The following is a 15041-nucleotide window of genomic DNA, read 5'->3' on the forward strand; positions in this document are numbered from 1 at the left end:
AAAAAAGGGGGGGGAGCTAGAAGTGGCTTTGAGTTACAGACACTTGCAGTGCTTTAGAACAGCGGTGTAAGGTCACATAGAAACACCACAGCCTTACACTAGAAGCTGTGAACATACCTCTCCTCTACACTTGGAAAGCTACCATAGTTAATAACTGATGATAGCTTGGCGATATAATCCCTTCTAAACTGAGACCAAGCATGGAAAGTTTCAGAAAAAAGACTAACAAAAGCCATGATGTAATCCTAACAAAAGCAATTGGTTCCAAGTACTTATAGCAAGTATTATGTTTTGGACATTTAAATAACATATTTCAAAATGAAATGTCCAGTGACATACTGGTTCTAGAAAACTGTTCAGTGAAGAAGCTAATACCGATGAGAAAACGACTAACAATTTTAGTGTATTTTAATTAGTAAAAAAAAGTTCATACAAAGATAAAATTCATATAAGATGACATTGTTTGCATAAGTTTGTAAGTATTTACAACTGTGATACGAAACAGATTTACAAATTCAGACCACATTGTAAGGTTTAGTATAAAGGTACGCTAAATCTCTGGAGGCTTGTGTCTCACCAGTGAAAAACGTTTCACTTGGATTTACATCAGATGCTTATGGTTTATGTACCATAACTTTTTTGGGAGGTTTTATACTGAGAATTAAGTTTAAAATTTACTATGTACATTCGACTCCTAGTGTTTACAATTACCTGCATCAGCTACTCTCTCCAGTTTTCTCAAAACAAGAAAGTCATGTTCCTCTGGGTGTTCTCTTCCCTTAATTTAACACATGCAGTTCTACCTATGTCACCAAGGGGAGTTTTGTAGAGAGTGCTAGTTCCATAGCGGCAGTTTTTTCCCAGTACCATACGTAGAGCCCTATGCAGATACAAAATTTGTATCTGCATCTGATCCACAAACATGGTCTGCAGATATGAAGTGGATATCTGCAGATTTGCAGGGCTCTAACTATACAGGAAATACACCAAGTCATTATCTGAGGTTGTTACAGCACTACTGCACAGGTTCTTGACTAGATCTAGAAGAACCAGATCTGGTGGAAAGGGTGCACACATGGAAAGAGAGACAAAAGAAAGGGAGAACAGATGAGTAAAAATAACCATACCTATGACTGCATAAAAAGGGACAGACTTAGGCATTTATCTATTAATAAAACATACAATTAGTGTAGATGCCATAAAACAGCTTGTTAACTTATTTGTTATATTGCATTTAAAATATGATTCTGTACAAAATTGGTTCGAAATGCACAAGATTTAAAGAGACTACATATCGGCATTGATCGAGGAAGCAATCAGTTTCACATTAGGAAGTTGATAATTTTGAAGATAAATATTTAAAAATAATTTCTCTTTCAATATACTAAGCAGCTTCCACATAAAGTTAGAGTGATACTATGGCTGTGTGTTCCAATTCATAACTTTATCGTAGTCCTGAATTCTTTGTTTTATGTGAGAAAGTTTGTTCTTTAGATAGTCACAACGTTCCCTTTTCTCCAGAAATGTAGGATCCTGCAAGAAATATACAAGCAAACGAACAACTCATATTAATACAATGTATCTTTCAGTTTTCTCCAAGAACAATCAATAATGTAGTTGGCTGAGGACAGCACATATGCATATGGATACATGCCCTCCAAACACATGCTGTTCTTTCCTGAACATAATTTCTTCTACCTGCTCTTTTCCTGCTTTCTTGGTGGGTGGAAAACGGGCTGTGGTTGTGATATATTTTAGCCATTTAGTAAAGTAATGCAATTTTATTTGTTGTGCTGCCCTGTTTCAGTTATATATTTGTGTTCTGATGGTTTGTATCTGGTGATCTTTAACAAACAAAAAAAAATGAATGTACAAAACAAATGACAAAACAGACTAATATGAACCGTCATTTTGCATTGAATAAAAAAACCAAAAAGGTACAAATCAGGAGATTATATTGCCAAGATTTTACTGGAATGCAAGTAATTACACACACCCCTACCTAACCTACTTAATAGCAATAAAATAGAACCCCTTCTGGATTCCAGCAATAGTTATTCTGCAACTAATATATAGTCCACCCCCCCACCCCCCAAAAAAGAGTTGATTAAAAAGAAAATGAGAGACTTCCTTTCAAGATTAAGCATATGTACCTTGTTGTTTTTATCACTTACAAGGAATGTTGGCTTTTTGTTGCATGTGTGGATGGAAAATGGATTGGTTCCAAAAAAATAACTGAACAATGTTAGCAAGCCTTCTCAAGGCAAGACATTAATATATGGGACCTACCGTCAAACAGAAAAACGTCTTAGCCTAAGAACATCAACGGTTTCTTTTGAAATCTAGTTTATATATTTAGAGCTATCACAAGATGCAACCAACATGAAATTGTAATGAGTTGGACAACAAACTTTACCTGCTTTCTCAAGTCTCCAGCGTTTTATGTGACAGGTACACTGAACACTGTAACACGCAAAGGCTGGGCCTACCCTTAACTAATAGATCGTGCCTGCTGTTAAGCTGCTTTTGTCTACTTACATCAGTGGTGGGCAACCTGCGTCCAGTCAGGGTAATCCGCTGGCGGGCCACGAGACAGTGTTTACGTTGACCATCCACCGGCACAGCCGCCCGCAGCTCCCAATGGCCGTGAACTGGGAGCTGCGGGTGGCTGTGCCTGTGGACCGTCAATGTAAACACTGTCTCACGGCCGCCAGCAGAGTGGTTGCCCACCACTGACTTACATCCTCTTAACCACCCATTGGATTATCATTGCAAAGCAGCGGCATAGCCAGGACGGGACACTTGGGTGGGCCCCAACTTCAGGTGGGTGGGCAACAAAAGGGGGTAGGGGAAGGAGGACATGAGGGTTCGCGGCCGCCTCGTCCCCACCTCCAGCCGGCCTTGCGGCGGGCGATGGACGCTCTGGCCAGAGGCCCCTGAGCCCTAGGTGTGCACCCAGCTCCGGGAGGAGATGGCGTTCTCCAGTGGTAACAGTTCCCATCTACACTGCCCCAAACTGGGCCTGGCTCCCCCAACGGCAGGCCTACCCTTTTGGAGGGTTCCTCTGCTGCTGGTGGGCTGCCTGCTCACTCACCTGCCCTCCTCCCATTGGCAGATTAGCCACTGGGCCAAGGGGGTGTGCCCAGGTGGGGCCCAGAAAAATGGGAGCTCCCGTGACCCTACCCACTCTGCCCCCCCCGCAGTGCTCCTGCCAGGAAGTGGGATTGGGGTGCTGGGGCTGGGCCTGGACGCTAAGTGGGTGGGCCATGGCCCACCATGCCTATGCCCCTGTTGCAAACTAGTATTAAAACGTAAATCTGAAAATACTCACATTCTTCTTCTTTTTGTATTCTTGCAGAACTTTTGAAATTCTGTCATGTTCCTATTAAAACAAAATGGTGAAGCATTTTAAAAACCTTATGTTTGTTGTTAGTGTTCTCCCATAAGTTCTACCCGGACTTGTCAAATGTGTGAACTGAGATATAGCTTAGTTTTTGTTTTCATTGAAAACATTAGTTTGAATTTGTCAACACTAACAACTAAAATTAGTCAAAACTTTCAATTAAGATGGAAACTAACTGAAAACAACTAAAATAAAAACAGATAAAAATATGGGTCAAAGCTAGTTATGAAGTGTTTCACTATTTCTTTAATATGAAGATAATAGGTTTTCAGGAGATCAAATCCATCCTGTTTGTTCATCTTTAGCATTATCAGGTCTCTCTCTTCCCATAGGCAGTCTAGCTGTTTAAGATTGTGCTCAATTCTCAAAAACAAATTAGTCTGGCTTTGCAATTAATTTTTTTAAAAACACACGCATCTAATTAGCTACTTACCAGCATGTTTCCAGGGTGAAGGGACAGCTTGCTCACCAATACATCCAAATCATCAAATTTTTTTAGGACCACCTGAACTTCAGCAGAGAGCTCTTTATATTCAGCAAACTGATCATTAAACACAGCTTTATAGCGATCTCGCTCATCGTCTGTCTGAATTGCTGGGTATTTCCTATAAGAAAAACGATTATTAGTGCTGGAGTTTTGACTTTCCAAAAAAGCTGTAAATGTGGCTTTTTGAGCACATGCAAACTTCAGCAGGTTATACGCAAGACTTTGAAATCTGAGTTAAGTGTTATGCAAATTAACATTATTTGAAACATGTCCTTATGGACCTATGGCGTTTCATTAGCTTGCAAAGACTATTACTTTCTATGAATTTTACTCATTTCTAAATTTCCTTTGCTAAGGTTTGATTCTGATTTTGTCAGTCAGACTGTTTAACAAGTATTGCAGGTTCTAGAAAAGTTCAAAGAAATGCCTGTACATTTATTCTCTCAGTTATTTTTGTATCACTGTATGTCCTTTCCTCATCCCCTTGGTAAATATTCTGTTAGATATTTTAATTATTTAATCTATTACAAAATTTTGATTTTTTAAAGTATGCATTTATATTAAATATGTACATACTACGTCCACAGGCCATCATTCTCTTATTTAAAATTCATGTCTAAGAAATTGGAGACCAATAGAGTATGAAAAAGTGGTTAGATACTAAAATAAGCCAATAGAAAAAATACCACCTCTTTGATGAAACAAACAATGGAAAATTTCAAAAATACTCACGCTAAGTAGTCTGGCATCACTATAGGCTTAGGAATGTACCCTGATGGTATGTGGCCATTAAGTAGTTCAGGTTTCATTTCCAGCGATTTAAATTGTCTGTAATTGACCTCTCTTGGTCTGTCTTCACTTTCATACTAATTTTAAAAGTAAAAATGATAAACATAAAAAACACAAAATAATTGTTAGTGTGGAGTTAAAATTGCAGGTATTAAACGGTTTCCTATGCCTTCCTGAATGCAACTGTAATATTAGAGACAAAAACAAAGCATGAGTTAGAAAACTGGAAAATGTAAAGTGGGTGAATATCTTTTATTGGACCAACCCACCATGCCTCTCTAATGTACTGTGACCAACATGGCTACACCACCACGGGATATAGAAATATAAAGTGAGATTTCTCACACAACACAACCACCTTAAATCTGCCCCAGTAGTGACACCAGTTCCTTAATACAGCATTCCTCTGGGGGCTTGGGAATACTGTATTAGTCTTGTGTGACTTGAATGAAGTACTGGAAAGTTTAAGGAAGTCCCCTAAGGTATTACTAGACTAATTGTGATTGTGCAACAAGAAAACTATGAAGAAAGGTAGCTCAGTGGATCTGATTTAATCTCTGTCAATCAGCAAAAATTTTCCCCATTCCCTGAGGGTCCTGCTGGAGTGTAGGAATAAGAATCCTTATTTGGTGTTGTGGTGGGCACAGAGAAAAGGGTAGTTTCTGTTAGGCAGGAGAAAGTCACGGTGAAGTTCCCAGTTTTTATGGGGGCAGAGTTAAGGTTGTGTGGGAAGTATTGCCTTGGGAGCATCAGTACCATTGGAGCCCCTGCACAGGAAGTGCTGTGGGCACTGGTGTCTAAGGCAGGGCTTCTCTGGGCATAAGCATCTGCCTCAGTGCAAAAAGCGTTCTGGCTGCACCAAGAGATACTGCCTTTGCTGGCACACAGTTAGAGGCGTGTCTCCAGAACGATACTGTGGGCTTTGGGGCTTCTCCAGAGAGATCCAGGAGCCCTGGATTCGATTACTGAGCACACACAGTTACCCAAAATCACTGGCTTCTCTTCTCTGGGCACACGAGGGGAAAATCCAGACGTCTCAGTGTGGAGCTATCTGAAGTATGAGCTTAAGTTCAGACATGCTGGAGAATAGCAGAGTTTCTCTCCTTGTCTCCTTATTCAACCACTTGCTCAGAGGCTCTGCCTCGTCTGAGGAAAGACCGCTCAATATCCTTGACTTTAAATTCCCAAGATTCCAACACTTGGCAAAGCTTCGCTGATGACTACACAAGGCATTTGGTGGTAAAACTGCCCGACTCTTACTAAACTGGTTTAGTTTAAACTGCTAAACTAGGGGTTTGAGCAGAGAAGGCACAGTAGTCTTGGTTAACTCAGGTTTCAGCCTGAAGGATTTACCCTTCAAAGTGCTCCGGGTTAGCCTTTTCTCTCTGGGGTGCCTCAATAACGGTTTGGAGGCACTTCCCACACCTTTTTGCTCATCAGATGACATGTGCAGATATATCCTGCATATCATGGTTGCAGGGCCTTCCCTAGCTATTTTTGTGCCATACACAGCCCCCTTGGGGGGGCTGTGTGGGGCCCCAGGCCTCCTTGGGGGGGGCGGGCTGGCCACTTCCTGCGGGAACTGGAGTGACCCTGCTCCGCTCCCCTGGCTCCCAGCCGCGTGGCCAGCAAGTGCTGGGGGGGCAGTTCCCTCCTCCCCACAAGTCTGGCCCTCGGGCCAAAAAGTTTGTCCACCCCTGTCCTACAACGTGGCCAAGATGTGAAGACACCGAACTTTCTTTCTTCCTCACTGTCATACTTGCCAAAACACCAAGGGGGAGGAGAATGGGTCAAGTCCTGACCAGTCAAGGGAGGCACCAGAACAACAAGAGAAATGTGTGCCAAGAAGTACTGAACCCAAGCATATTCAAAAAAGTAGCAGACCAAGCACCGATACAAACGGTCTTAAGTCTGTTGAAAACAAGAAACTGACACACAGACAAAAAGGCACCACAGGTGCACCAAAACACTTGAGGCAAAGAATTAGAATTTAGAGCTCTGAACCAGATCCAGCTGGAAAACAAGGCTGAAACCAAGAAAGGCCACTTGATGAGCATCACTAAGCTCTAGAGGAGAGCTGGAACAATGGGTGCTGCTCATTCCTGCAGGGAGTTCCTTTGTTTACCATGGTCAAGGAAGTTAACCACAATATTCAGAAGGCAATGTTGATATACTCCAAAGGGGGTATTGCTTGAGTTCTACCTGACCACGACTTCCCTCAGGACCAGAAAAGATTGAGAAATAGTGGCGTTCCACCAGTCTTGTGTTAAGGAGCTAAGACTTAATGCGAGAATCTGACACAGAGATTAACTTATTCTGGTCAGCACTTTGGAAAACTTTACCTCTTTCCATCCTATAATAATATCAGTCAGAAAATTAGGAGAGAGACACAGGAGAGAATAAATTTGATTCTTACCATCCTTTTTGGTAAAAAAGATTGTGTTTTCATCTAAAAAAAAAGGAGACAGTTTATTGCTTAACGAAGGTTTGAATCACACATGTATTCTGCAAAAGCACAAACCTTTAATATCCTAAACCCCATAAAAGTCATAGGACACAGGGTATTTGTGATCAATTAATGTTTAAATATGAATAAATCTATTATTTTCAGGAAAGCTGTGTGTGGCAGTATGATGTCATTAGTTTTAAAGAAAATTTTAAAAAGAAGCCAGTAATTCAAAAAATATTGTAACAATTTAGACCAGTTTATTTGGAGCATTTTATAAGAAGATTCCAGGATTGTCACTCTGCAGCCCAGGATGTCTGCTGAGTCACTGAGAAGTGATAGAAACGGTTGCAAGAATGGCTGACAGGTTGTTTTTTATTGTTCATCGCCAGGTTGAACCATCAATGAGATTCAGTTTACCACCATCCAGTTTAGTTCTGAGCCATTTTTGGCATTTATTTAAAAACAACACCACACACACAACTTTAAGAATTACACCCGTGGGACAGCATAGGCTTTCAGTTACTACTTTTAGATAAGATACTTCAATCTCCTCCCGACCATTTTTGTTACTCTCTTATATTTTGTCTGATATTAACCCATGAACTCTTTGGGGGAAGTAATCATTCTTTTTTTAAAATCTGTTTTGGGAAAATAACTCAGCCCTCAACAATTTTCCATCATACTCAGCTCAGTCAAACCAACCACTATAAAAATAATCTATTTAGGAATATTTTCAAGTAAATAGAGTAGAAGAATGTTGGACGGTGGGTGGGAATAAATTGATCATTTTATATATAAACTTCAGTAAAACTTATTTTTTCAGATTTTTATAATATAAAATTAATCTTCTAACAAGAATATTGTGAGAATGATACAGCTACTCATTTAATTTGAAATTAGGACACGTCATGAGTAAAACTGTGTCTTTTAAGGAGAATTTTACAAAGGAAAAATTAAAGTTTGAAATTAGAAAGTGGAGGAAATCCACTGTTCTTCCTCTCTAGTGAGAGAAGGAAAATCAAAAACTGAATCCTATTTAGGTGTGGCTCAAGTATATCCTCTGAATTTTGTGGAATGTGATATTTTAGTCATTTTTAATAAAATGTGAGGTTTCAGAGTAACAGCCGTGTTAGTCTGTATTCGCAAAAAGAAAAGGAGTACTTGTGGCACCTTAGAGACTAACGAATTTATTTGAGCATGAGCTTTCGTGAGCTACAGCTCACTTCATCAGATGCAACTGTGCAAGTTTTTTCATGCAGTTGATAGATTTCCACTCCATACGGCTAAATGCAGTGCCTTGCATAATGACAGGTTTCAGAGTAACAGCCGTGTTAGTCTGTATTCGCAAAAAGAAAAGGAGTACTTGTGGCACCTTAGAGACTAACGAATTTATTTGAGCATGAGCTTTCGTGAGCTACAGCTCACTTCATCAGATGTGAGTTTCAATTTGATCATGTTTTGCACAACCCACTTGTAATGCTTTAGCTGATAAAGCAAAAATAAAACAAATTTTCTGTTATCATCCACCAGATAGGAGATTAAGCAATTAATAATAAAGGATGTTCCTAATATGTTGCGAATCCATTTGCAAAATAGTTGAAACAGAGCACAAGTGATCCTGCAGTCTTATATTTAGAGCCCCTACAACATAATTTGTACTGAACTCTATCAAAGTTACAGCATGATGCTTTATAGCAGATTTGTAGGCTGCATAATGAAAATATATTTTATTTCAGTGGATTTTTTTTCCTTTTAAGCCTTAAGCCACTCCACCTATGCCCAACATTGCTAAAATAACTAGAATTATGATTTTTGACCATGGTAAATCAAGAATTATGCTTTTTTTTAATACAAGAGCTACAAGGCATACAAACAGTGTAAATATGCTAATGAGAAAGGGCTTGCAGGAACAGACCTGAAAACTGATTTAGAATTTAAGGACTAATGCATTAAAGTTTTTTTTGTTTCACACAGGATATCCAGACCATAGGAAACCAGTAAAAAGCAGCACTCAGTTATCTAGCTTTCTGTATTTAAAAAATTGCCAACCTTTCTTACTCTAAATATCAGAGAAACATCATTACATCATGACAGGTTTCAGAGTAGCAGCCGTATTAGTCTGTATCCGCAAAAAGAAAAGGAGGACTTGCGGCGCCTTAGAGACTAACAAATTTATCTGAGCATAAGCTTTTGTGAGCTACAGCTCACTTCATCACTCACATCCGATGAAGTGAGCTGTAGCTCACGAAAGCTTATGCTCAAATAAATTTGTTAGTCTCTAAGGCGCCACAAGTCCTTTTCTTTTTATCATTACATAAGTGACAAATACTTAGGCTTGGCTTTGGCTTCTCAGATCCAAGAACACAGTGTTGAATTAGTAGTGTGAGGAAAGCTGAAAATGCATAGATATGTCAGGAGTGGTGGTCTGGTATTTCGCACACTTCACAAAATCAGTTTCTAATATCCTTAGAGTAGCTCTGACAAACTTCTAAATTGAAAGTTCTGTCTTCAAAGGCTCATTTGCTTTAAGGCCTCCTACTAAAGTGTTAAAGTAAGTCAGTTTATACTATATTCTTCCCTATCTTTTTTTCAGAAGAGAGTATGTACTAAGAAGCAGTTGACCAGCTGACTTAGGGAAAGTACTTCAATATTTTCCATGTGACTGCATGACCCAAGGTCTGCTGAAATCAATGGAAAGACTACCACTGACTTCAATGGATGCTGGATCAGGTGCTTTGCTAGTGCCTTTCTGTGACCACCCCTGTATTCAAACCCTACACACTACTGTAATAATTGTGCAAAATATGCCTTGTTAAAAATTTATAACACAATCATCAATATTTTTATGTAAAGTATGTATGAAATACGTATTAAGAGTTATTAACATAAACTGAAATTATGCCAACAATGTGTTTACAAGACAACTCTAGGGCAGGAGTTCTCAAACTATGGGTCTTGACCCCTCAGGGGGGTCACAAAGTGGTTACATGCAGGTTGCAAGTTATCAGCTCCTTGGGACTGACAGCTCCCAGCCCCCATTACATTTATCTCCCCCTCCCCCATTTTTAACATATAAGCAGGGATCACACTCAGAGGCTTGCTGTGTGAAAGGGGTCACCAGTACAAAAAGTTTGAAAACCACTGCTGTAGGGTAACTGGTTTCTCAAAGAAAGGACAAGGTGACACCTCCAGCCAAGTGTCATTAAAGTTGATCAGCAATCTGGCAAAGAACAAGGTCAGGCACAGAGCGACTTGCATTTCGGCAAACAACAGCAGGGAACTTCTTTCACTTCACATCTCCTTTCTCACAGCCGGAATGAACTTCATCTAGGGGTAAACCTCAGGAAAATGCATTTCAAAGGATTACTGAACTACAGAAGTGAGAGGCAAACACACCCCAATCTCTCTCTCACCGAAGAGGACAAAAGGAACCACCCCTTTGAATTGTGGGGGCTGGCGGGAAAGGGTGTGACCTAGAATTTAGTCAGCCATGTTGCTGGAAACGTGGTAAAGACTTTACTTTGAACCAAGTCTAGCTTGTTAAATTTCAGCTACTAGGAAGCATTTTATCTTTATTTCTCTTGTAACTATTTCTGACTTTAATACATTATACTCACTTAGAATCGTTCTATTTGTAGTAAAATAAACTTGTTTTATTATTCATCTAAACTAATTCAGTGCTGTGTTTAAACTGAACCGTTTGGTAACTCCGGTTAAAGTAGCAAACTGTTCAATGTTGACTCTTTACAGGGGCAATGGACCTTTACTATCTGAAAATTCAGGACTGGAAATGTATTGGGATCACCTGCAAATAATAACTAAGGCCAGAGTGTGACTGGATGCTGCTGACAGGCCGCTGGGGTCTGAGCTGATGGACCAGAGCTGCAGCTACACAGACAAACTCAGGGTGTGACCTGCAGGCTGTTTAGCTGTTTGTGAGTTGCTCTAGCTGAGAACGACAGCAGCAAAGCATTGTGAGGCACCCAAGATTACAGAGCAGGCAGTGTTTCATTTGTGCCAGGGCGGCTCCTTGCACCTTTGGGTTTGGCAGTACATAGCCCTGGCACCTCCGGGGTTGCTGCATCGTTATGAAAGTAAAAAAAAAAAAAAAAAAAAAAAATTGCTTGGGCCCCAGCACCTCTTTCATTACAAATTAAGCACTGAGGGCAGGCAGTGACACAACCCCTCACTGGTCTGAAACGCACCTTGCAACGTGACACTTTCCTTTAGGGAGCTCAGAATATTACAAGAGTGGGTAAATATTCCTGTGGTATAGTTGGGAAAACTAGTACCAAGATGACTTGCCTAACGTCACAGTTAGCCCAAGGCACAATGAGAACTGGAACCCAATGTTTACTACTTAATCCCACCTTGCAACCTGCACTCTAAATGCACACAAGAAAATTGATGCAATCAGTTTGATCTGATAGTTTTTGACTTACCTCTTGTTCCATTAATTCTCTATGCCTCCTTGCTCCTTCATGTCTCCATAGCTTTAGGCAAACGACTGTACTAATAAGATAGACAATCACTGTGACAAACAAAAAGATCATTGCTGCTGTCTGTCCCCCTTCTATGCGGCAAAATGATGCATTCATTGGTGTTTTAAATAATTGGTAATAGCAGAGTCCACCTCGGTTAGCATCATTCACATAGACTATCGCAGCAGCCATATACAGAATGAATAATGCAACATTAATTCCAAATTCAGTTAAAGGCCACCAATTCGAGTCCAGAAGAATAGTTCGATAGTACATTGACATGCCAAGCACTAGAAGCGCTATGGTCACTAACCAAGCCAAGCCTGCTACAACAAGTATAAAAGGGGTTTTGGGGCCACTGTAATAATAGCCTCCATATATACTGTTTGCTGTAAAACCATATGGCTGTGAGTATCCAAACATGTTGTACCATTCATTATCTTTGTGTATATAGGCTGTGACACAAGCAAAGACAGCTGCACCTAAAAGCAGCTCTACAACACACAGAATTCTGAGTAAACCTGCCCATGATTTCATGTAGGAGTATCTCAAATTATAAGCTTCCACTTTCTCACTGTAAGTTAGAGCCATTTGAGTATGTCGTTCTAGGGAGGGATAAAGATCTTGGGTAAGCATGGCTTCAGCTTCTTTGCGAGAATTATAGCTTCCACCTGACCCTCCATATGGGTCTTTATAAGAACTAGCAGCTGACTTGTGGTTTTGCTGTACTGGAGACGCTGGTGGAGAACACTCAACTCCACCAGAAGTGTATTTTATATCTGATGCTGGCTTATCCAATTCTGGATTATTTCTTCTCCCTTTGAAGAAGTTCTTCCAGGAGTCTGGAATGAACCGCCTGACTGGTTTGAGATCAGAGGGTTCTTGATCACTTGGGTACAATTCAGGGCCGAGAGGTGGTTGCAGTGGGAGAGGTGGTGCTGGCAAGGCATCCACACTCAGTAGCAGTTCAGCATTTTGTGAACTTTGAGGCAGACTTGCTGTATCTTCCAAAAAAGAGGAATCCACGTATACTTCATCATACTGTGTAGCTCTGCCATGCTCCCTCGATCTGTGCTGCGACAACGCACTTCTGGAAGACATTTGTGATTCGATCTCCTGTTCTAGGAACACCTAGATAATTGTATGAATATTTATAAGTTATCCCCTTCCCACTTCATGTGCGGTTCCTACAAACATCATTGAAGAAACTGTTAAATACCAACAACGGGCTCAGCACTGAACAAGCCAAAAATAAAAACTATTCCTCGACAGACTTACAACCCCACCAAAACTGGGGCATTCTTCAAAGAAAGGCCAACACTTTAGAAAAAAAATAAACCCATTCCACCTGGAAACAATCATGCTTCATATTTTATCCTCTAGCGTTACAGCGAAGGTAACGCAGAGAAACCAACAATGACCGCAGCAGCCATTTCACGTTGACAATGCAAGGTCTAAGAGCGAAGTGTGGGGAATTGTTTAATTGTCTATAAACTAAACTCCAGGGATTTTATACCGAGCCCGTCCCAATCAAGTGACGCGCAGAAACCCACGAGGCACTTCTCTGGCTGCTGTTTCACCGAGTCCCAGGAGCAGGGGGTCTTGGGCCCCGATTCTGCAAGGGGATCTGCAGAGAGCCGGCTCCTCCGCCCCTGCACAGCCCTTGTCCTCCTCGCCTCTCCCCCCGGCCAGACAAAGGGCCGCCCCGCTCACCACGAGCCTCCGCGTCCCGCCAGCGACTTCTCAGCTTCCCGCACGGCCCCGCCGCACAACGCCCAGCCGCTGTGGGGTCGGGCCGGGCCGCTCCGCTTGGATCCGCTGTCGCCTGGGTCGCTCCCGCCCCTCGAGTCAGGCGACCGCCCATCCCCTCCAGCCCCGCCCCGGGAACTCACCTGTCGGTCCCGCCTCCAGCCCGGGCCTCGCGGGCACCTGCGCCCTGCTCGGCCTGGCCCGTCCATGCGCCATTTGCCCTGGGGGCAGAGACGGTAAATTACGCTGAACGGCAGCGCTCTGCGCCCCCGCCTGCCGGGCTCCCTCTGCAGCGAGAAACCTACGGACCCGTCCTCACGCCAGCCTCCGGCAGCAAATCCCAACTGTTATGGGGCGGGTGAGGCCAGGGAACCTGCCTGAGCCATGCTTTACCCTGGGCTGCAAACTAAAGTAAAGTAAAACTATTTCCCCTTGTTTATTTCCTCTCCTACTGTTCTTGTAAAGTGCTGGAAATAGCCCACCTTGATTATCACTACAAAAGGTCCCCCCGCTGGTAATAGCTCACTTTTCCTGACCACTCTTGTAACAGTCGGTATGGTAACACCCATTGTTTCGTGTTCTCTGTGTATATAAAATCACCCTGCTGTATTTTCCACTGTATGCAGCCGATGAAGTGAGCTGTAGCTCAGGAAAGCTTATGCTCTAATAAATTTGTTAATCTCTATGGTGCCCCAAGGACTATTTTTCTTTCAACTAAACCAAGGCTCCTTTGCGTGGCAGCGAGGTGAAAGACGCTGAAGGCTATGTAAAGGGGTAGGATGGGGCATGCCTTGGGAGCGGGGAGAGCTGAGAATGAAGCTTGTGCAGCCAATAACCCCTACTGCCTTGAGCTACAACAAGAGCACACCCCATACCTTCAAGGTACCACAGAGCAAAACCTAAGCACCAGTTGCTAGTATCTCATTCCCCTGCCCCTAGAAACATACTGGAGTACTAATGATGTAATAAACTACTGCATTCATGTTCATTAGGAGACTAACAAAAAGATGGTTTCAACGTTGTAATGACTTATAACTTTTCTAAAACAGAATGATCACTTTCCATGTGATATCTTTTCTCAATCTTGAAGAACCTGTCTCAAGTTTGCTTACATTTTGAAGAGATACATGTTTCTATTTAAATGGAAAATTAGAAAATTGTCATGTTAATGTACTCAGTCCTGTTTTCCTACTTTTAAGATAGAAAGAGCCAGTGTTTTCCAGCCATAACACTTATAAAGGGCCATAGTGTAGCTGATTTCTGGTTGCTGATTGCCAAATATAGAAAATGAAAGCTTTTAAAGTGAGACCATGGTAAGCCTTTGAACACCATGAGTTAAAACATGCTCTATGGATATGCTCTGTGTTTACTGCTGTAGCTGAAACTTTGCCTTGCGCTGAGTAAACCTGACCTGTCGTCCTGACTCAAGCACAAGTTCCCCTGAGTATGGAAGATTAGGTAGGGTGACCAGATAGCAACTGTGAAAACACAGGACAGGGGGTGGGGGAATAATAGGTGCCTATGTTAAAAAGTCCCCCAAACCAGGACTGTCTCTTTAAAAATGGGATATCTGGTCACCCTAGGATTAGGCCACTATTAAGATTAGAGGGATGGCTAGATGAAATTTCAGTATAAGAACAGATCAAGCAACTCTATTATTTACTGCTGTACTAAGGATATACA

At 41.7% G+C, this 15041-nt stretch overlaps 1 protein-coding gene across 3 annotated transcripts; it reads right to left on the minus strand.

Moving 5' to 3' along the window:
- Positions 1–467: 467 nt before the first annotated feature.
- MARVELD2 (MARVEL domain containing 2) lies at positions 468–13567 on the minus strand. Of its 3 annotated transcripts, none has more exons than XM_077816321.1 (7): positions 13502–13567; positions 11571–12740; positions 7096–7128; positions 4623–4756; positions 3837–4008; positions 3332–3382; positions 468–1533 (listed from the first exon to the last, which is right to left on the minus strand). In XM_077816321.1, the coding sequence occupies exons 1-7, from the start codon at positions 13565–13567 to the stop codon at positions 1417–1419; spliced, it is 1743 nt and encodes a 580-aa protein (XP_077672447.1). In that variant the 3' UTR covers positions 468–1416. The 3 variants fall into 3 exon arrangements, with proteins under 3 accessions (XP_077672447.1, XP_077672448.1, XP_077672449.1); XM_077816322.1 differs by lacking the exon at positions 13502–13567 and adding an exon at positions 13323–13419; XM_077816323.1 differs by lacking the exons at positions 7096–7128; positions 13502–13567 and adding an exon at positions 13323–13419.
- Between the last annotated feature and the right edge of the window lie 1474 nt (positions 13568–15041).

This window comes from Eretmochelys imbricata, chromosome 5 (genome assembly GCF_965152235.1).
Source record: "Eretmochelys imbricata isolate rEreImb1 chromosome 5, rEreImb1.hap1, whole genome shotgun sequence".
Classification (NCBI taxonomy): Eukaryota; Metazoa; Chordata; order Testudines; family Cheloniidae; genus Eretmochelys; species Eretmochelys imbricata.